This window comes from Quercus robur, chromosome 7 (assembly GCF_932294415.1).
Source record: "Quercus robur chromosome 7, dhQueRobu3.1, whole genome shotgun sequence".
NCBI classification, from domain to species: domain Eukaryota; kingdom Viridiplantae; phylum Streptophyta; class Magnoliopsida; order Fagales; family Fagaceae; genus Quercus; species Quercus robur.
In genome coordinates this window covers 47182416-47205991 of record NC_065540.1, presented here as the reverse complement: position 1 = coordinate 47205991, position 23576 = coordinate 47182416, and the positions used below count along the sequence as shown (strand labels likewise).

The window sequence follows — 23576 nt, the reverse complement described above, 5'->3', positions numbered from 1 at the left end:
GTATGCACCCGTCTTAATTTGGTAATGCTTTTCGTATCCGTCCTTTTTTATGTGTATATCTTGATCGCCTTTCTCTGCAGGTAGACGGCGCCCACAAGTCAGCCTTGAGGAATTTAGTTTCCTTGAAAAGATTTGCAGAAAAACTACGCCGGAGGAAAGGACTTGGGCTAAGTTGGTGAACCCGAGGACCATACATTGGTACTGCGACGGTCCTGAGCCCACCCAAGAGGCAATTAGATACGACGAGCGAGTTCATAGACGTAAGCTCGTCGACTTTACTTTACCATTTAACTGACTTTACTTAGTTTTAATTTCATCCGTCATTATTTGCAGAGATGGAAGACGCAAAAAGGAGAGCTTTAATCAAGACTCAAGCCGTCAAGAAGAGGGAATCCGGCGAGGTGGTACCTAGGGTGTCGGCTTCAGCCCCGAAGAGGAAACCGACATCAAAATCCGACCGTCCATTTAAGCAACCAAAGGTCTCTCTTGAACCTGTGGTTGGCTTAATGGCTGAGGGTAACAAGACCGTCACCCCAGCTAAGAAGGGGACGGGAAAAGGATTGATGACGGCCCCAGAAGGTAAGCAAGAGAGACCTCATTCCCTTCTCCACGATGACTCCAAGTATGCGTTGGAGAAGCTGTCGTCTATCATCACGGCGGAAGATTATGAAGATCTTGGAAACCATTCGACGGAGGCCATGGAGGAGACGAGCCTCTTTGCCGTTGCTCAGGTTGGTTATGTCCGTCAAATATGTTTGTTTTTCATTTTCGTTGTTATTTACATTATGTGACGGGTTCTTTTCTTGTTTGCAGTCCTTGGTCATGATGAAGGGTTTATTGGACCGGTGTCTCAACCGTGAGAGTACCTTGGACTGGGTGCGCGCCAAGGCGGAGCAGACGGAGGAAGAGCTTGGTCAACTCCATAAATGGAGGTCCACTATGGAGAAGAAGCTGGAGCTTTCTGAGAAGGCAAGGAAAGAGCTGGAGGAGAAGACGGTTGATGCGTTGACGGTCATAGAGAAAAAGGAGGCGGAGATTAAAGAACTCAAGGAAGAGATCCGTCACGTGAAAGAGGTAGCCGTCGAGGAGTACCGCAACTCAGAGTCCTGCTTGGGCGAGCTGTCAGAGTCTTTCCTTCAAGGTTTCGATGATTCTCTCCGTCAGGTCAAGAAGGCCTACCCAGAGCTGGATTTGTCAATGGTCAAACTTGAGGACCAAGCCCAGACTTCTGCCCTCCCCGTCGCCTCCGAAAATACGGAAGACCTTTTTGGCGAAGACGCTGCTCAAGGAGACGGAGAATCTGCCCCGTCGAAGGATGTCCAAGTTGCTGATCCGAAGAAAGATTAACTTCTATGTAATTTATTTTGAGAACAATCCGTCCTTTATTTTTTTATTTTTTATTTTTTATTTTTTTAATTTACATTTCAGAACAATCCGTCCTCTTTAATTGTATTAAACACTTGCCTTCTGGGCTTTTGGCTTAATGTTTATATGCTTTCTATCAATGTTTGGAACTTGTTAAAAAGTCCGTCCTCCTTCTTGAGGAAGGATTTTTATGAGAATATTTTGTTTATCCGTGATACTCCGTCCACATTGCAGACTTATCATTTTGTGTTGATTGAGCATTTACATCCGTGAGGATTTTCCTTCTCCGTCTATTTTTAGAGGTTTATTATGAAGATCCGTCCACTTTGTGGCGTTGTGTATCACTTTTAAATGTACCGCCTATTTAATGGACTTGTAAAAAATTTTAACGTAGTCAGTGGTCCGTCCACTTCGCGGGCACGTTCTTCTATTATTTCCGTCCACCTTGTGGACTTGAGTTATCATCCCTGTAGGATGTCGTCATCCCTGTAGGATGGCCCGTCGGCCTTGTGGACTTTATTTTATGTCCGTCCATTTAAGGACTTACAGTGATCGTCCTTGTAGGACGATCCGTCCGTCTTGTCAACTTTCGATTGTATCCGTCCACCTTGTGGACTTGAGTAATCATCCCTGTAGGATGGTCCGTCCATCTTGTGGACTTTGGCTACTATCCTTGTAGGATGATCCGTCCATCTTGTGGACTTTATTTTGTATCTGTCCATTTTATGGACTGATAGTGACCGTCCTTGTAGGGTGATATCAACCCCGCATGATGATCCGTCCATCTTGTGGACATTTTGTGTCCGTCAATTTTGTGGACTGAGTGCGATCGTCCTTGTAGGGCGATCCATCCATCTTGTGGATTGCATTTATATCCGTCCATCTTGTGGACTTGAATGATCATCCCTGTAAGAGGTTCTCATCCCCGTAGAATGATCCGTCCATCTTGTGGACGGCATTTGTATCCGTCCATCTTGTGGACTTGAATGATTATTCCTGTAGGATGTTATCATCCCCGTAGAATGATCCGTCCATCTTGTGGACGGCATTTGTATCCGTCCATCTTGTGGACTTGAATGATTATTCCTGTAGGATGTTATCATCCCCGTAGAATGATCCGTCCATCTTGTGGACTGCATTTGTATCCGTCCATCTTGTGGACTTTATTTAGTTTCCATCAATTTTGTAGACAATTATAATGACATCCAAGTAGAAGATCAAAGTAATATCTGATTATAGAAATGCGTAAAGGAAAAAGTGCCTGCCCCCTTTGGGCTTAAAAAGGGCACGATAAGATTGTAGCAAAAAAAAGACAGTTAAAAGAGAAACTTATAAAAGCTTAAACAAAAACTGGTTGCCGTGTCACTACTACTGGTAGTATTTCCTCAAATGCTCGGCATTCCATGGATGCGGTAGCTTCTCTCCATCGGTTGTCTCCAGGTGGTATGTTCCTTTCCTTTTCCAAGACGTAACTCTATAAGGTCCTTCCCAGTTGGGGCCTAGTTTTCCCTGTGCAGGGTCTTTAGTTGCACCCATGACCTTCCTGAGTACGAGGTCTCCTACTTGGAAGTTTCTGTGTCGGACCCGGGTGTTGTAATGTCTGGACATGAGATCCTTGTATCTAGCGATCCTTTGCTCCGCCGCCGACCTAACCTCATCTATCAGGTCTAGCTGTAGCCTCATGAATTCGTCATTTCTGCTTTCGTCATGGTTGTGAACCCTGTAACTTGTGAGTCCAACTTCTGCTGGGATGACCGCCTCGCTCCCGTATGTCAGTCGAAATGGCGTCTCTCCTGTTGGAGTCCTCGCCGTTGTCCTGTATGCCCATAATATGCTCGACAATTCTTCAGGCCATATGCCCTTTGCCCCCTCGAGCCGAGTCTTGATAATCTTTAACAGGGATCGGTTCGTGACTTCAACCTGGCCATTAGCCTGAGGATGGGCGGGTGATGAGTAGTGGTTTTTTATTCCTAGCTGTGTGCAGAAGTCCCGGAAGTGGCCGTTGTTGAACTGCCTCCCGTTATTTGAGACAAGAACTCTAGGAATACCGAACCTGCATACGATGCACCGCCAGACAAAACTCCTAATGTTCTTTTCTGTAATGGTGGCCAAGGCTTCCGCCTCTACCCATTTTGTGAAGTAGTCAATACCCACTACCAAGAACTTCAACTGCCTTACCGCCGTTGGGAAAGGTCCCATGATATCTAGTCCCCACTGAGCGAAAGGCCATGGAGCCGTTATAGGGGTTAGCTCCTCAGCTGGTTGTCCGATGAAATTGCTGAACCTCTGGCATTTGTCGCAGCTTTTAACGTAAGACTCGGCATCCTTCTGCATGGTTGGCCAGTAATACCCAGCTCGTATCAGTTTGTGCACTAACGACCGCGATCCGGAATGGTTCCCGCATATTCCTTCGTGTACTTCCCTCATTACGTAGTCTGCCTCTTCAACCCCGAGACATCTCAGATAAGGACGGGAGAAACCTCTCTTGTAAAGAATGTCTTTTATCAAGACGAACCTTGCCGCTTGGACTTTTAGCTTTCTCGCTGCCTCCTTCTCTTCTGGCAGTATCCCGTCCTTTAAGTATGAAATTATCTGTGTAGTCCAATTTCTTTCGGAGCGTATCTCTTGCATGTTGTCGGGGTCTATTAGTGGAAAGATTTGAACAAAGGAAAGTACATTACCCGGTGTCATCATATGTTCTGCTGAAGCGGCTTTGGCTAGCCGATCGACGAGCTCATTTTCTCCCCTGGGGATCTGGACGACCATTGCTTTCAGCCCGTCGACTCTCGCCCTTACTTGATCAAGATATCTCTTAAACCTTTCCCCATTGCATTCATAATCTCCATTTACTTGACTGGTCACGACTTGAGAGTCGCAATACACGACCACACTTTCAGCTCTGGCGGCTTTGGCTAGGTCGAGTCCTGCCGCCACCGCTTCGTATTCTACTTCATTGTTGGTAATGGGGAAGTCGAGACGGACCATACATTCAACCTTGTTTCCTTCAGGTGACAGCAATACTATGCCGGCTCCTCCAACTCGCCGATTGGATGATCCGTCGGTGTAGATGTTCCACCGGGGGTGTTCTTCTGCCCCCTTGCCCTCGTCACGCGTAAACTCTGCTATGAAGTCGGCTACAGCTTGTCCTTTAATGGCCACACGTGGACGGTACTTGATATCGAACTCACTCAATTCTATTGCCCACAGCGTCAGTCGACCCGCGGCTTCAGGATTACTCAGTGCCCTTCGCAAGGGCTTGTCGGTCATTACATTCACGGTATGGGCTTGAAAGTAGGGCTTGAGCTTGCGAGCCGCCGTGACCAATGCAAAAGCGAGTTTCTCCATAGGTTGGTATCTTTCTTCGGCACCGCGGAACGCCCGGCTGGCGTAGTACACGGGCTTCTGTACCCTGTCCTCCTCTCTGATTAAGGCCGCGCTGACGGCCACCGGGGAGACAGCCAGATAGAGGAAGAGTTCTTCACCTGGTTGCGAGGGGCTCAGTAGAGGTGGTGAAGATAGATAGGTTTTTAACTCCTCGAAGGCTCGCTGACACTCGTCCGTCCACTCGAATGACTTTTTCAATGTTCGAAAGAAGGGTAAACACTTGTCCGTCGCTCTCGATACGAATCTATTCAATGCCGCTACCTTGCCGTTAAGGCTCTGTACTTCCTTCACGTTTCTCGGGGGGGCCATCTCCATTATGGCTCGGATTTTGTTCGGGTTAGCTTCAATCCCCCTTTGAGATACCATGAATCCTAGGAATTTGCCTGCCGTTACACCGAATGCGCACTTTCCCGGATTGAGTTTCATGTTATAGGATCGAAGCGTGCCGAATGTTTCCTTGAGATCTTCCAAGTGGTCTTCCTCCTTCCGGCTCTTCACCAGCATGTCGTCGACATAGACTTGGACATTCCTCCCGATTTGCTGTGCGAACATCTTGTTCATTAGTCTCTGGTATGTTGCCCCTGCATTCTTCAGGCCGAATGGCATTACTTTGTAACAGAAGAGTCCTTGACTGGTTACAAACGAAGTCTTCTCCTGATCGTCCTCGTGCATGCGGATCTGGTTATAACCCGAGAAAGCATCCATGAAGCTCAGCAATTGGTGTTGAGCCGTCGAGTCTACTAGGATGTCGACCCTTGGAAGGGGATAGCTATCTTTGGGGCATGCTTTGTTAAGATCGGTGAAGTCCACGCACATCCGCCATTTACCGCTCGTTTTCTTCACCATTACCACATTCGCCAGCCAATCGGGGTAGTAGACTTCCCTGATGAAGCTTGCCTCTTGGAGTTTGCGGACCTCTTCCGCTATTGCTTGGTCTCGTTCCGGGGCGAATACTCTCTTCTTTTGTCGGACGGGTGGAAACGAGGGCAACACATTCAACTTATGTACCATGACCGAGGGATCGATTCCTGGCATATCGTCATGGCTCCAGGCGAACACATCCTTATTACTTCTCAAGAAAGCTACGAGCTCTTGACGGATTGCGGGTTTGGCAAGCGTTCCGATCTTGGTGGTTCGGTCTGGATTGGAACTGTCGAGAGTTATCTCCTCTAGCTTCTCTGTAGGTTCTGCCGTCGTTCGGTGTTCTTCTATGTTCAAGGCCTGGATCTGGTCTTCCACCTCCATCATAGCTACGTAGCATTCTCGTGCGGCAATTTGATTTCCGCGTAGCTCTCCTACCCCATACTCCGTTGGGAACTTGATCATTAGGTGGTAAGTTGATGTTGCCGCCTTCCACGAGTTGAGCGTGGGTCGTCCAATAATAGCATTGTAGGCTGACGAGCAATCGACCACCAAGAATGTTACGTCCTTGGTGACTTGTTGGGGGTAATCTCCTACTGTCACCGATAACGTGACTGCGCCCAAAGGGAATATTCTACTCCCTCCGAAACCAACGAGCGGGGCGTTTGTCGGTATCAGCTGCTCCCTGTCAATCCTCATTTGTTGGAACGCCGGATAGTACAAGATGTCGGCCGAACTACCGTTGTCGACCAACACTCGGTGCATGTTGTAGTCGCCTGCCGGCAAGCTGACGACGAGGGCATCGTCGTGTGGATGGTGTAGGCGTCTGGCATCCTCTTCCGAGAACCCGATAATGGGGCCTTCCCTTCTTGCCATCTTTGGCACTGTACCCGCCAACTGGACATTCTGTACCATCCGAAGGTATGTTTTGCGAGCCTTTTTCGACGATCCGGCCGCGGCTGTTCCTCCAATTATCATTCTTATGTCCCCTAATGGGGGTCTTTGTCGCTCGTTTTCTCGACGGGGGTGTTGTTCTTGTGGGGGTTGATCCGTTCTCTCCTTGCTGACGAACTTCTTCAGCTTCCCTTGTCGGATAAGGGCTTCGATTTGTTGCTTCAAGTCTAAGCAATCGGCCGTGTCGTGACCATGGTCACGATGGAAGCGGCAATATTTGTCTCTGGACCTTTTGTTGGGATCACTCTTCAGCTTTCCCGGAAACGTCAGGGATCCTTCGTCCTTAATCTGCATTAGGACTTGGTCTATCGGAGTGGTCAACGGGGTGAAACTTGTGAACCTTGCGCCCATGGGTTTTGGACGTCTCTCCTCCCTTCGATCTCCCATCCTTCCTTTCTTCTGCCCCTGGTCCTGTCAGGGATCCTCTTGTCTGTCTCTTTTCTTGGGTCTATCTTCTCGGGCTAATAGTGCGTCTTCAGCGTTCATATACTTGGTGGCCCTGTAAAGCACCTCCGACATGGTCTTTGGGTCATTTTTGTATAGGGAGAAGAAAAACTTACCCCCCTTCAGCCCGTTCGTGAACGCCGCCACTAGTATCTTGTCGTCGGCTTCGTCGATCGAGAGCGCTTCTTTATTGAAGCGAGATATGTAGGCCCGTAACGTCTCCTCCTCTCTCTGTTTGATATTCATTAAACAAGCCATGGATTTCTTATACCGATGTCCTCCGATGAAGTGCGTAGTGAATTGAGCGCTCAGCTCCTTGATGGTGCCGATGGAATTTGGTGCTAGCCGGCTGAACCAAATCCTTGCTGCGCCCTTTAGGGTTGTAGGGAACGCCCTGCACATAATTGCGTTTGCCACTCCCTGAAAGTGCATCAAGGTCTTGAAGGTCTCTAGGTGATCGAGAGGGTCCTTGATTCCGTCATAACTATCCATACTTGGCATGCGGAATTTACTTGGCAGGGGGAAGGAATTGACGGTTGCTGTAAATGGCGAGTCAGTCCGGTTGACAAGGTCGTCAAGATCATTGGACACCCGCCCCTTGAGAGCGTTCATCAGTACTTCCATCTGTTCCTTCATCGCCTGCATCTCCGCGATGATGGGTTGTGGAGCTGTATCCGTCACTGAAGGGATGCTAGCGTCCCGTTGCACTTGTTTGCTCGGGGCGTTACTCTCCTGTGGTCCGTCATGATTCCTCCTTTCAGCGCTGGTTCCTTCTTGATCCGCTCCTTGGTTATTGACCGCCGCACTCTTTTGGTTCAGCTGCTCTTCTAGGTCGTGGTTTTGTTTGGTGAGGCGCTCCACGGCTGCGACGAGCGTCCTGACCTGTCTCTCAAGGGCAGTCGTAGGGGCTTCCTCTTCTTGAGTGTCGTTAGTGGTTGCCATCGAGCGTGTGAGTACCATGTAACTCTTTTGTCTAAGAAGCGATAACGTGCTATGACGATCCTTCCCCACAGACGGCGCCAACTAATGACGTCGAAAATTGTCACTAATGGGTCACACCGTACTTGCGACTCGAAGCGAACCTGCACGACAGAAGCAATCGAAAGAAGTCCTTCAGAGAGCACCGGTGTGGTGCCGGCCAAAAGCTCTCCGACGGTCAAGTTAGAATTCTTCTGTTTTACTTAGAGCGTTAGAGAGGGTCAATTAAAGCGTACCTCGATTTCTGAGGGTGGCAGGCCTTTTATAGTGATAAAGGGTTGACTTTTCTTCTTGGTTTCCAAATCTTTTCCATGTGGGACTCTAATACAAATTCCTCTGAGCGTGGTGAGCAAGGATTTCCATTTTTGGATCTTAAGGCTTTTCTAGGCGATATGGACTTCGGATCATGGGCCCTTACTATGTCTGTCAGAAATGGGCCTTCAAAGCGCAGGGGATCATCTTTATACAGGCCCACCAGTTCCGATCCGTCAGGCCCATTAAGATAGGCCCATCAGGCTTTATATTTTATCATCTTCATATACGTTGCAGGTTCGTAATCCCAAAGAGAATAGGTCTTGCCGTCGAGTTACGTACGTAGTAAAATATTATTGGTCACTTTGAGAGAATTTTCTTTAAAAAATAAGCCAATTACAAGGATTTGTGTTAAAGTGCTAGTAAAAAAAAATCCTTTGTCGGCCAACCCACAATTCTAACAATGTACTAGGATTCCAAAAAAAATTGGGATTAAAGAATAAAACCCCACAAGCTTTAAACTTTATCAACATGAATTTACCAAAAAAAAAAAACTTTATCAACATGCTTCGTTGTCTGCCGTCAGCTTTTCCATCTATTTGATGTGAAATCAAAACAAAGGACTTTGTGCAGCTTGTCATCTCTTCATTATCAAATCCTTCTTGCGGCACGGAAGAGTGATCTGCTTCCCGAGCACCGCAAAAAACATCTGCATCACAAGCTAACTCAATTTGCCGTCACTCAAGAAGGATGTGGAGTGTTAACGTGTAATTGATTATGAGACTTAGGCTCTGTTTGGATACAGCTGAAAATTGAAAACTGAAACTGAAAACTGAAAAATAATTTATGGGTCCATAAACAGTACACGATGTGCACTGATTGGATGAAAAAAGTTTGAAAAGTCAAAATTTGCGATTACTGTTTATTGAACAGTACATGAACAGTAACCGCAAGTCAAAAAACGCGTAAAAAAAAAAAAAAAAAAAAGGAGAAAAACACAAACGCGCTGGAATCAGCGCAATCCAAACGCAGCTTTAGGCTCACTTTATTTACTTAGATATCACACATATTTTTACTTTTACTGTACACTTTACTTATATAAAGACACTCATTTATATTTTATTGGGTAAACTATATATTTGGTCCCTATCCTTTATAACATATTTCAATTTGGTCATTAATTTTTTAACTGTGTCAATTTGGTCCTTAATCTTTTAGTGTCGTGTCAATTTAGTCCTTATTGTTATATCTTGGATGAAAATTGATGACATGTCAAATGACCAAAATAAAATTTTATTGTATTGTCACATCAATGAAAGCTGATTTTTTATTTTTGCCATTAGACGCGTCATCAATTTTCATCCAAAAATTAAAAATTAACAGTAAGGACTAAATTAACACAATACTGAAAGGTTAGGGATCACAATTAAAGGGTTAGAGACCAAATTGAAATATGGTGTATAGGATAGGGACCAAATACGTAGTTTACCCTATTTTATTACTTGAAAAATACAATACACTCATTCAGTATTTCTAACATAGAATCAAATCCACCTTGTTTAAAAGCAATCTTTGTCTTCTTCGGTGTTTTTTTGCTGCGTTTATCTCTTTGATTTCCCACTACTACCATCAAAAGTCTCTAGTATAGTCATTCCACCGTTAAAATTCGCATTAACACTGCAAGACTATTACCTTCTTCAAACCACCGTCACAGAGTCAAACTTCATTTAAGGAAGCTTCTCAACCTTATCAAATTTCAAGCTTTCATCAAGTTTCCATCTTGAGTTTGAGAGGGGTGTTAGAGAGATATATTAGATCATTAGCATAGGTTTAAGCCTAATTCTTCTTTGTGTGCATGTTAAGTCTCCTACTTGTACTAGAAGTCTATTAGTTTAGGGTTTAATCTACTATATATATATATATATATATATATCCATGTTATGGTTCATTATAACATAGGTTTTGTACTACACTCTTATTTAATAAAGATGTAGCCCTTAAGGATTTTTTTTGTGGACGTATGTTATAAAACTGAACCACATAACTCTCGTGTTCTTATGTTCCTATTTTATGCTTCCATTTCCTACACCTATTCAAGTATATTCAATATGAAATATATCATAGCTAATATTTAACAATAAATATGAGCTCTCTTGTAATGTTTTATCAACTGATAGTGAATGCAAGATGTATCTATTTGGTCTCAGGTGGTGTGGATGTAGGTTTTAGTTATCGAACCACGTTAATTGTGTCTGTTCTTTCTTTCTCATATTTTCTTTCTATCACATACTATTTCAAATTTTGGCACCCATACTTTCAAAGAATGGAGTTGCAACTTGCAACTCCATTAATGACCATTTCATATAATTTTTTTTTTATAATCATTTCATATATAATCTTTTTAATTAATGATTGTTGGTTGATATAAATTTTTTTTTTTTTTTTTGATTGTTGGTTGATATAATACTCCCACTAAGAACAAAACAATGTATTTCTTGGAGAAACTAATAGAATGTTTACATCTACGACATAATAGAATGCGGTGGATTCTGCTACTTTGAGTCACAAGACAGTATAAATTCTCATGATTAATGATGGACTCAAGTGACAAAAATATTATTTAAAAATTATCATATTAATATAAGGTGAAAAATATTTAGATTATGCTAAAAATAATATTATTCACAATCCATTTGTTATTGATTTTTACAGGTTTTCATTATTGATAACTTGTCCTTTTGTGAATAATTTTGTGTACATGGACTTTGACTGAAAATTTTTTGTAACTCAATCATTGTTCATTCTCCGGAGGATACGTAAAAACTTAAAAGTGCTACGCTATCTTTACAAACCGTGGACCAACTAGCTAGATTTTGACAAAATGGGATTCAATAACATCAATCTAAAGTCCATTGTTTTGTTCATATTGTATCTTTTTATCTTAATTGGATGAGAGAGCGAGATTCATGCATATCCAAACGTATCTGTACATGTCTGCAACAACGACAAATTTTTTGATAAGACAGAGTCGAATTATTATGAGATTCATATATTGTGAAGGAAAGTTATATAAACCATTTGCATTAGATAATTTTTGTTTGACAGAAATTTTTTATGCAATTTAAAATTCAAAATGATAGAGCAACATGTTTATAGTTTGATTGGCATCTATCTCGTTCAAATTCCTGTGTTGCGAGTTCAACCAGCCTTCGATGATGTCAATGATTCAATGAATTTTTCTAATAAGTCATAGCGTATGGGTATTTCGTTGCAATGAAGTTATTCAAAAGCAATCATAATTCGCAGATCATGGTCCATGAACCAAGTTAATTCCTCACAAGCATATATCACTAAGATATAATATAATAGAAATTTTAATAGTAAATATGTTAATATATTTTTATATAATAAAATATAAGATATAAAAGTTTTGGTACAATTAGGTCTCAATTAGTTCAAATTTTTTTTTTTTGAGGAACTAATTAACTTAACTGGTAAAATTTCTGATAGTTGAACAAAAAATTTGGGGTTTAATCTCTGTTTACACCAAAAATTGATTGGTATCTTGGTCGGATGATAATGTGTAGTAAAAAAAAAAAAGGTTTTGGTACAAACAATGTGTACTTAGCCCAAATCTGTGTGTTCAATGTATCTTTTCTCTTAACAAAAACAAATTTAATTTTAATAATAAAAAGAAATCTCTTATCTATGTATTAATTTGGGAGGAGAGAAAGGAATAAAATGAAAATGAATGGAAAGAATAATTTTATAATATTCTTTCATTCCCTTATTTGAGAGATTTAATGCATTGAATGAAAAGTTTAAGTGGGAGAAAATAGAATAGATAGGAGGGAACACTTATTCCTCCATATTCCCTCAAAATCTCAAATTTTTATTTCCCCCCAAAACTGGGAGGAATTGAAAGGAATAAAATTAGATTTGTGGGGCCCAATAATTTATGGGTCAGGTCCATTTGCTCGTGGGAAGTCCAAAGGCCCAATCCAAAGGAAGCTACGGCCCAAGCTCAATAACATAAAGCCCAAACGGCCCGGAGATGTTGTCGAGGACAGTTCAGTCCTCGGCAGACCCAAAATTCCATCGAAAAAGAGGGGCAAAAACGGTATAGGACCAGACTGGAAAGGAGATCTAAATATCTCGGGACAGCTGCCCTCATGACCCTTCCCAGATAAGACTCTACATCCAGCAGAGCCGGATTCTTCGACTTTATCAACCATCCCCAACAATTCTGGGATTAGACTGACGGGACAAATATCAGTCTCGTAAAAGTTGACCCTACACGTGGACGAAAGATAGCAAACATAGGCCAGTATAAAAGAGAAAGTAAGTAGTCTGGATAAAGGAGAGGATGGACAAGAAACCAGGGATTCCTATCCCACCCCAAGGAAAAAGACTCCATGGGTGAAAATCACTTAAAGATGTATGCATACCACAAAAATTACCGCCGGATAACCGGAGGAAGATCTTAATGATCCTCGGACTAAGTCCGAGGAGTCCAACCCCTCAGGATGTAAGGATATAGGGCCTAAAATGTTCAAATTCAACTCTTATCTTCCACATGAATTTCTCTAAAAACAGGACCGGACCATCACCCCGTGATCAAAGGCAAGCCTTTCAAGCCCACTCTCTACAAATCATATTGTGAGGGATCTTTCATGTATGAGCCCAACATCATTATTGGGCCGTTAAGAAAATCGCGTCCCTACAATTGGCACCGTCTGTGGGAAAGGCTAGCGTGTTGGCGCGGCTGGCGGTGGAGTCAAGGCTATATCTAGCAGAGGTCCGCGAAGTTTCCTCCATCTCCGGCGATATGCAGTTATTGCTTCGGCATAAACTTCCGTTGGGGGCTACGCCCTGCAGTGCCGATGGCGCGGGCAACTCTAGGGGCTTCCGGTCTCAAGCCAACTCTCCCCGCCCTGGTCTAGGGGCTAACCTTCGAAAAATAAATAAATACAGAGAAAAAACTACTTAAAATTACAAGTTTTGGACAGAACCAAGGCCTTGCATGGTCCTCGGACTCAAGCCTATGGGGAAACCAAGTACTCAAAAGTTTTGGACAGAACCAAGGCCTTGCATGGTCCTCGGACTCAAGCCTCTGGGAAAACCAAGTACTTATAACGAAAAACTACATTACAAGGACCGATGCAATATAGAGCAATATGTCGCCTGAAAAGCGATCGGGGTTCCCAACTGCTCAGCCAACTCCTCGGATGGGTTATTTCGAGATCATCATTCTCGAACAGTATTTTCGCACTTATTACAGAACGTTCAACTGTTATCTCGATACAAGAGAATAAGATAAAGCCGAGGAAGTGGATCAGAGGAGAGGTTGGCTACTGCTTCAAGACCTTGTTCTTCCTCAATGCTTTTACATGCCCATAACTCAGGCAGCAAAAGGAACCCAACTTGAGCCTTACACCGCTGAAGGAAAGGTGCAGGGAGCCGGAAGTTGAGGAGCTTTCACCAAAAATTTGCCTGCGACAGGGCAGAGGCGCTGATGGCGGAGAATCTTTCTTCTGACACGCCAAAATTCTGGCATGAACAGAACCTGCTTCGGATTTTGACTAAAAGGGGGAGAAACACCCTTTCCCCTCTGTCGAAGCGGAGTATTCTCTTGAATTTATGCTTCTTTTGCCCGTACCTCACTCCTTTGAGTCTCAGGAGGACACGGCGCCTCTGTGGCAGAAAGAGTTCCTTTTCCTCAACCCTCGCCTCAGACATGATATACTAAGGGAGGAAACTGAAGGACTTGTGCGAAGGTAAAACACCTTTCTCTCCTATTTATCTAAAAAGGTAAGGTGGTGGCATTTAATTCTCGCAGCGTCCCAAGGAACGCTACAGACAAAATGACTCTGGCTCAACTTCCAACGCCACCTGCAACCATGAGATTAAAGGAGCCTCGTAAAGGCGCACCTCGAACACTGGGACGCCAAAAAGTACCGTGTGACCAAAGACTACAGAAATATCTCTTAACTTGTGGGCCTAGTGAATTCGCGGCCCAGGCCCGTTCTGCACTGGGGCCCAGGGACTATGGCCCACGCCGAGGAATAGTCGTTTCCAAGGACAATCTCCTGCTCGGCACCTCGTGAAATACCTGAGAAAAGGAAAAAAGTTTTGGACAGAACCAAGGCCTTGCATGGTCCTCGGACTCAAGCCTATGGGGAAACCAAGTATTTAATAAGTTTTGGACAGAACCAAGGTCTTGCATGGTCCTCGGACTCAAACCTATGGGGAAACCAAGTACTCAAAAGAAAAACTATAAGTTTTGGACAGAACCAAGGTCTTGCATGGTCCTCGGACTCAAACCTATGGGGAAACCAAGTACTCAAAAGAAAAACTATAAGTTTTGGACAGAACCAAGGTCTTGCATGGTCCTCGGACTCAAACCTATGGGGAAACCAAGTACTCAAAAGAAAAACTATAAGTTTTGGACAGAACCAAGGTCTTGCATGGTCCTTGGACTCAAACCTATGGGGAAACCAAGTACTCAAAAGAAAAACTAAGTTTTGGACAGAACCAAGGTCTTGCATGGTCCTCGGACTCAAACCTATGGGGAAACCAAGTACTCAAAAGAAAAACTAAGTTTTGGACAGAACCAAGGTCTTGCATGGTCCTCGGACTCAAACCTATGGGGAAACCAAGTACTCAAAAGAAAAACTATAAGTTTTGGGCAGAACTAAGGTCTTGCATGGTCCTCGGACTCAAATCAAGGCGTTGCGAAGTCCTCGGACTCAAGCCTATTGGAACGCTAACCACTCGGATGAGGAAAGTCCTCGGTTCAAATGCTGTAAAATGTTAAAGCCAATAAAAGTGTTAGGATGACTACTTCCTACACCGTATAGAGCGTCCAGTTCTAATCTTGGCATTGTTTTGGGTAAGTATCGTTATTCACAGGTACGCATTGCTGTGTCCGACCATTCTATTAAAGTTATAATGACATCTTTTTATTAGCAAGTATTTTGGCCTTATTTATCATTGATCCAAATGCTATACTATTATGCCGAGCAGCGTTTGCAAATTTGTAAAAACATAGAGACAGAACATGCGAAGTAAGATAACAATAATTTTTTTTTATTAATATGAAAAGTTATTACAACATACAAAGAGGGGCTTAAACAAGCCTATACAAAAGATGAACTGCCGAAGCAGCGATAACATCTGCAATACAGATAAGTAAACAACCAGGTGTCTTTTAAACTCGTCTTCAAAGTCTCCTTAATCTCTGCCTCAGTATTGCTCATATTGAGAGAAGAACCTTTTTTAGAAAAAGTTGAAGGAGAAGGAAGAAGAAGATGAAGGACAAGGAAGAAGAGGATGGAGGAGATGAATGAGGAAGATGGAGGAGATGAATGAGGAAGATGGAGGAGAAGAAGAGAGAAGAGATGAAAAGAAAGAGAAAGGAGCAAAAGAGGGAGAAGGAAAAGCACCAGGATGGACCTGGTGGTGGAAAGAAGAAGAAAGAGAGGCTAAGGGAGGCGCCAGTGAACGAAGAGAGGAAGAAGCAAGGGCACTTAGTCCCTGCCCCAGTCCTGACTCCTAACACACTGGTGCCGTGTTAGATATACTCGTGAGAGAGCGGGTGGTACTGATGATGTGCTTCCTCAGCTCAGTCACGTCGAAAGTGTGACGTGACGAGTCCCTGCTTCGGATTTTGGCTAAAAGGAATACAAGGCAAATCTTGAGTCTCCGCCATCCCTGCCCTGACCGAGCCATTTCGAGCTTCGTTATAACATGGTGTTTCTGAGAGGGGAATGGTTTTTTCATTGTTTATTACTACGGTAAGTGTTTTTCAGGCTAAGATATAGCCGGAGAGTAAAAGTAAACTCCGAAAAGAATCTAAGGATTTCAAATTTTGGTGGGGTTAAAGGGATTCATTTGTGGGGGAAACAACTCTTGTTTCTTCTCTTTATATAGGGGACGAAGAGGAGAGTACTTAATGTGTTCAGATCTCCAAAGAAATCTGCAAACATGAATACGCCCGTTTCGTCCCCCCACGCCATCAAAAACCGTTGAATCTGGGAGGTCTCGTAAAGGGAAGACATTAAAGATGCGCTTCGGATAACCAAACGGCATAAACGCATCGTGCGCAATTTAAGGGGAATATCTTGTAGACCGGTACATTCCCTGGGCAGGTGAAGAGTCACCAGCGTCAGTCAAGGGCTGAATTAAATGAGCCATAATAAAGGCCCGGGATTACCAAAACCCCCCCTCTCCAACCAGGAAGTCGGACAGCAGGGTTTTGAGGGGCTATTGTGGGGCCCAATAATTTATGGGTCAGGTCCATTTGCTCGTGGGAAGTCCAAAGGCCCAAGCCAAAGGACGAAGGCTAAGTGCTAGACAGAACCAAGACCTTGCATGGTCCTCGGTCACAAGCCTATGGGGAAACTAGGCACATTGAACACAAAGCCTAAGTTCTAGACAGAACCAAGGCCTTGCATGGTCCTCGGATTCAAGCCTATGGGGAAACTATGCACATTGAACACAAAGTCTAAGTGCTAGACAGAACCAAGGCCATGCATGGTCCTCGGACTTAAGCCTATGGGGAAACTAGGCACATTGAAAACAAAATCTAAGTGCTAGACAGAACCAAGGCCTTGCATGGTCCTCGGACTCAAGCTTATGGGGAAACTAGGCACATTGAACACAAAGGATAAGAGCTAGACAGAACTAAGGCCTTGCATGGTCCTCGGATTCAAGCCTATGGGAAAGTAGGCACATTGAACACAAAGGTTAAGAGCTAGACAGAACTAAGGCCTTGCATGGTCCTCGGACTCAAGCCTATGGGAAAGTAGGCACATTGAACGCAAAGCCTAAGTACTAGACAGAACCAAGGCCATGCATGGTCCTCGGACTCAAGCCTATGGGGAAACTAGGCACATTGAACACAAAATCTAAGTGCTAGACAGAACCAAGGCCTTGCATGGTCCTCGGACTCAAGCTTATGTGGAAACTAGGCACATTGAACACAAAGGCTAAGAGCTAGACAGAACTAAGGCCTTGCACGGTCCTCGAACTCAAGCCTATGGGGAAACTAGAGAAATTGAACACAAAGCCTAAGTGCTAGGCAGAACCAAGACCTTGCATGGTCCTCAGACTCAACCCTATGGGGAAACTAGGCACATTGAACACAAAGCCTAAGTTCTAGACAGACCAAGGCCTTGCATGGTCCTCGGACTCAAGCCTTTGGGGAAACTACGCACATTGAACACAAAGTCTAAGTGCTAGACAGAACCAAGGCCTTGCATGGTCCTCAGACTTAAGCCTATGGGGAAATTAGGCACATTGAACACAAAGCCTAAGTCCTAGACAGAACAAAGGCCTTGCACGGTCCTCGGACTCAAGCCTATGGGGAAACTAGGCACATTGAACGTAAAGCTTGAGTGCTAGACAGAATCAAGGCCTTGCATGGTCCTCGGACTCAAGCCTATGGGAAACTAGGTACATTGAACGCAAAGGCTAAGTGCTAGACAGAACCAAGGCCTTGCATGATCCTCGGACTCAAGCCTATAGGGAAACTAGGAACATTGAATGCAAAGGATTTAACGCAAAGGCTAAGTGTTAGACAGAACCAAGACCTTGCATGGTCCTCGGACTCAACCCTATGGGGAAACTAGGCACATTGAACACAAAGCCTAAGTTCTAGACAGAACCAAGGCCTGGCATGGTCCTCGGACTCAAGCCTATGGGGAAACTAGGCATATTGAACGTAAAGCTTGAGTGCTAGACAGAATCAAGGCCTTGCATGGTCCTCGGACTTAAGCCTATGGGGAAATTAGGCACAATGAACACAAAGCCTAAGTCCTAGACAGAACCAAGGCCTTGCCTGGTCCTCGGACTCAAGCCTATGGGGAAACTAGGCACATTGAACGTAAAGCTTGAGTGCTAGACAGAACCAAGGCCTTGCATGGTCCTCGGACTCAAGCCTATGGGGAAACGAGGCACATTGAACACAAAGCCTCAGTGCTAGATAGAACCGAGGTATTGGATGGTCCTCGGACTCAAGCCTATGGGGAAACTAGGCACATTGAACACAAAATCTAAGTGCTAGACAGAACCAAGGCCTTGCATGGTCCTCGGACTCAAGCCTATGGGGATACTAGGCACATTGAACACAAAGGCTAAGTGCTAGACAGAACCAAGGCCTTGCATGATCCTCGGACTCAAGCCTATGGGGAAACTAGGCACATTGAACGCAAAGGCTTGAACGCAAAGTTTAAGTGCTAGACAGAACCAAGGCCTTGCATGGTCCTCGGACTCAAGCCTATGGGGAAACTAGGTAAATTGAACGCAAAGCCTAAGTGCTAGACAGAACCAAGGCCTTGCATGGTCCTCGGACTCAAGCTTATGGGGAAACTAGGCACATTGAACACAAAGGTTAAGAGCTAGACAGAACTAAGGCCTTGCATGGTCCTCGAACTGAAGCCTATGGGGAAACTAGGCAAATTGAACACAAAGCCTAAGTGCTAGACAGAGCGAAGACCTTGCATGGTCCTCGGACACAGGCCTTTGGGGAAACTAGGGACATTGAACACAAAGCCTAAGTTCTAGACAGAACCAAGGCCTTGCATGGTCCTCGGACTCAAGCCTATGGGGAAACTACGCACATTGAACACAAAGTCTAAGTGCTAGACAGAACCAAGGCTTTGCATGGTCCTTGGACTTAAGCCTATGGGGAAACTAGGCACATTGAACGCAAAGCCTAAGTACTAGAGAGAACCAAGGCCTTGCATGGTCCTCGGACTTAAGCCTATGGGGAAACTAGACACATTGAACACAAAATCTAAGTGCTAGACAGAACCAAGGCCTTGCATGTGCTCGGACTCAAGCTTATGGAGAAACTAGGCACATTGAACACAAAGGTTAAGAGCTAGAAAGAACTAAGGCCTTGCACGGTCGTCGAACTCAAGCCTATTGGGAAACTAGGCAAATTGAACACAAAGCCTAAGTGCTAGACAGAACCAAGACCTTGCATGGTCTTCGGACACAGGCCTATGGGGAAATTAGGCACATTGAACACAAAGCCTAAGGTCTAGATAGAACCAAGGCCTTGCATGGTCCTCGGATTGAAGCTTATGGGGAAATCACGCACATTGAACACAAAGTCTAAGTGCTAGACCGAACCAAGGCCTTGCATGGTCCTCGGACTTAAGCCTATGGGGAAATTAGGCACATTGAACGTAAAGCTTGAGTGCTAGACAGAATCAAGGCCTTGCATGGTCCTCGGACTCAAGCCAATGGGGAAACTAGGCACATTGAACGCAAAGGCTTGAACGCAAAGGCTAAGTGCTAAACAGAACGAAGGCCTTGCATTGTCCTCGGACTCAAGCCTATGGGAATCTAGGCACATTGAACGCAAAGCCTAAGTACTAGACAAAACCAAGGCCTTGCATGGTCCTCGGACTCAAGCCTATGGGGAAACTAGGCACATTGAATACAAAATCTAAGTGCTAGACAGAACCAAGACCTTGCATGGTCCTCGGACTCAAGCTTATGGGGAAACGAGGCACATTGAACACAAAGCCTAAGTTCTAGATAGAACCGAGGTCTTGGATGGTCCTCGGACTCAAGCCTATGGGGAAACTAGGCACATTGAACACAAAGGCTAAGTCCTAAACAGAACTAAGGCCTTGCATGGTCCTCGAACTCAAGCCTATGGGGAAACTAGGCACATTGAACACAAAGTCTAAGTGCCGGACAGAACTAAGGCCTTTCATGGTCCTCGGACTTAAGCCTATAGGGAAATTAGGCATATTGAACACAAAGCCTAAGTCCTAGACAGAACCAAGGCCTTGCATGGTCCTCGGACTCAAGACTATGGGGAAACTAGGCACATTGAATGCAAAGGCTAAGTGCTAGACAGAACCAAGGCCTTGAATGGTTCTCGGACTCAAGCCTTTGGGGAAACTAGGCACATTGAACACAAAGCCTAAGTTCTAGACAGAACCAAGGCCTTGCATGGCCCTCGGACTCAAGCCTATGGGGAAACTAGGCACATTGAACACAAAGTCTAAGTGCCAAACAGAACTAAGGCCTTTCATGGTCCTCGGACTTAAGCCTATAGGGAAATTAGGCACATTGAACACAAAGCCTAAGTCCTAGACAGAACCAAGGCCTTGCATGGTCCTCGGACTCAAGCCTTTGGGGAAATTAGGCATGTTGAACACAAAGCCTAAGTCCTAGACAGAACCAAAGCCTTGCATGGTCCTCGGACTCAAGCCTATGGGGAAACTAGGCAAATTGAACACAAAGTCTAAGTGCTAGACATAACCAAGTCCTTGCATGGTCCTCGGACTCAAGCTTATGGGGAAACTAGGCACACTGAACGCAAAGCCTAAGTACTAGACAGAACCAAGGCCTTGCATGGTCCTCAGACTCAAGCCTATGGGGAAACTAGGCACATTGAACACAAAATCTAAGTGCTAGACAGAACCAAAGCCTTGCATGGTCCTCGGATTCAAGCCTATGGGGAAACTACGCACATTGAACACAAAGTCTAAGTGCTAGACAGAACCAAGGCTTTGCATGGTCCTTGGACTTAAGCCAATGGGGAAACTAGGCACATTGAACGCAAAGCCGAAGTACTAGAGAGAACCAAGGCCTTGCATGGTCCTCGGACTCAAGCCTATGGGGAAACTAGACACATTTAACACAAAATCTAAGTGCTAGACAGAACCAAGGCCTTGCATGGGCTCGGACTCAAGCTTATGGAGAAACTAGGCACATTGAACACAAAGGTTAAGAGCTAGAAAGAACTAAGGCCTTGGACGGTCGTCGAATTCAAGCCTATTGGGAAACTAGGCAAATTGAACACAAAGCCTAAGTGCTAGACAGAACCAAGACCTTGCATGGTCTTCGGACACAGGCCTATGGGGAAACTAGGCACATTGAACACAAAGCCTAAGGTCTAGATAGAACCAAGGCCTTGCATGGTCCTCGGATTCAAGCCTATGGGGAAATCACGCACATTGAACACAAAGTCTAAGTGCTAGACCGAACCAAGGCCTTGCATGGTCCTCGGACTTAAGCCTATGGGGAAATTAGGCACGTTGAACGTAAAGCTTGAGTGCTAGACAGAATCAAGGCCTTGCATGGTCCTCCGACTCAAGCCAATGGGGAAACTAGGCACATTGAACGCAAAGGCTTGAACGCAAAGGCTAAGTGCTAGACAGAACGAAGGCCTTGTATGGTCCTCGGACTCAAGCCTATGGGAATCTAGGCACATTGAACGCAAAGCCTAAGTACTAGACAAAACCAAGGCCTTGCATGGTCCTCGGACTCAAGCCTATGGGGAAACTAGGCACATTGAATACAAAATCTAAGTGCTAGACAGAACCAAGGCCTTGCATGGTCCTCGGACTCAAGCTTATGGGGAAACGAGGCACATTGAACACAAAGCCTAAGTGCTAGATAGAACCGAGGTCTTGGATGGTCCTCGGACTCAAGCCTATGGGGAAACTAGGCACATTGAACACAAAGGCTAAGTGCTAAACAGAACTAAGGCCTTGCATGGTCCTCGAACTCAAGCCTATGGGGAAACTAGGTACATTAAACACAAAGTCTAAGTGCCAGACAGAACTAACGCCTTTCATGGTCCTCGGACTTAATCCTATAGGGAAATTAGGCATATTGAACACAAAGCCTAAGTCCTAGACAGAACCAAGGCCTTGCATGGTCCTCGGACTCAAGACTATGGGGAAACTAGGCACATTGAATGCAAAGGCTAAGTGCTAGACAGAACCAAGGCCTGGAATGGTTCCCGGACTCAAGCCTTTGGGGAAACTAGGCACATTGAACACAAAGCCTAAGTTCTAGACAGAACAAAGGCCTTGCATGGCCCTCGGACTCAAGCCTATGGGGAAACTAGGCACATTGAACACAAAGTCTAAGTGCCAGACAGAACTAAGGCCTTTCAGGGTCCTCGGACTTAAGCCCATAGGGAAATTAGGCACATTGAACACAAAGCCTAAGTCCTAGACAGAACCAAGGCCTTGCATGGTCCTCGGACTCAAGCCTTTGGGGAAACTAGGCACATTGAACACAAAGCCTAAGTTCTAGACAGAACCAAGGCCTTGCATGGCCCTCGGACTCAAGCCTATGGGGAAACTAGGCACATTGAACACAAAGTCTAAGTGCCAGACAGAACTAAGGCCTTTCATGGTCCTCGGACTTAAGCCTATAGGGAAATTAGGCACATTGAACAGAAAGCCTAAGTCCTAGACAGAACCAAGGCCTTGCATGGTCCTCGGAGTCAAGCCTATGGGGGAACTAGGCAAATTGAACACAAAGTCTAAGTGCTAGACATAACCAAGTCCTTACATGGTCCTCGGACTCAAGCTTATGGGGAAACTAGGCACACTGAACGCAAAGCCTAAGTACTAGACAGAACCAAGGCCTTGCATTGTCCTCAGACTCAAGCCTATGGTGAAACTAGGCACATTGAACACAAAATCTAAGTGCTAGACAGAACCAAGGCCTTGCATGGTCCTCGGACTCAAGCCTATGGGGATACTAGGCACATTGAACACAAAGGCAAAGTGCTAGACAGAACCAAGGCCTTGCATGATCCTCGGACTCAAGCCTATGGGGAAACTAGGCACATTGAACACAAAGCCTAAGTTCTAGACAGAACCAAGGCCTTGCATGGCCCTCGGACTCAAGCCTATGGGGAAACTAGGCACATTGAACACAAAGTCTAAGTGCCAGACAGAACTAAGGCCTTTCATGGTCCTCGGACTTAAGCTTATAGGGAAATTAGGCACATTGAACAGAAAGCCTAAGTCCTAGACAGAACCAAGGCCTTGCATGGTCCTCGGAGTCAAGCCTATGGGGGAACTAGGCACATTGAACGCAAAGCCTAAGTACTAGAGAGAACCAGGGCCTTGCATGGTCCTTGGATTCAAGCCTATGGGGAAACTAGGCACATTGAACACAAAATTTAAGTGCTAGATAGAACCAAGGCCTTGCATGGTCCTCGGACTCAAGCTTATGGGGAAACTAGGCACATTGAACACAAAGGTTAAGAGCTTGACAGAACTAAGGCCTTGCATGGTCCTCGAACCCAAGCCTATGGGGAAACTAGGCAAATTGAAAAAAAAGCCTAAGTGCTAGACAGAACCAAGACCTTGCATGGTCCTCGGACACAGGCCTATGGGGAAACTAGGGACATTGAACACAAAGCCTAAGTTCTAGACAGAACCAAGGCCTTACATGGTACTCGGATTCAAGCCCATGGGGAAACTACGCACATTGAACACAAAGTCTAAGTGCAAGACAGAACCAAGGCTTTACATGGTCCTCGGACTTAAGCCTATGGGGAAATT

General features: G+C 45.0%; 1 protein-coding gene across 1 annotated transcript; it reads left to right on the top strand.

Annotated features, from left to right (window-relative positions):
• The first annotated feature begins 335 nt into the window (after positions 1-335).
• Positions 336-1484, top strand: LOC126691520 (uncharacterized). The gene is made up of 2 exons (XM_050386551.1): positions 336-731; positions 814-1484. Exons 1-2 carry the CDS (start codon positions 336-338, stop codon positions 1345-1347), a joined length of 930 nt encoding a protein of 309 aa, XP_050242508.1. The 3' UTR covers positions 1348-1484.
• The last annotated feature ends 22092 nt before the right edge of the window (positions 1485-23576 follow it).

Coding starts and splice junctions, on each gene's coding strand:
- LOC126691520 (XM_050386551.1), top strand. CDS start 336: ATGGAAGACGCAAAAAGGAGAGCTTTAATCAAGACTCAAGCCGTCAAG. Junction 732..813: donor GCCTCTTTGCCGTTGCTCAG/GTTGGTTATGTC, acceptor TCTTGTTTGCAG/TCCTTGGTCATGATGAAGGG.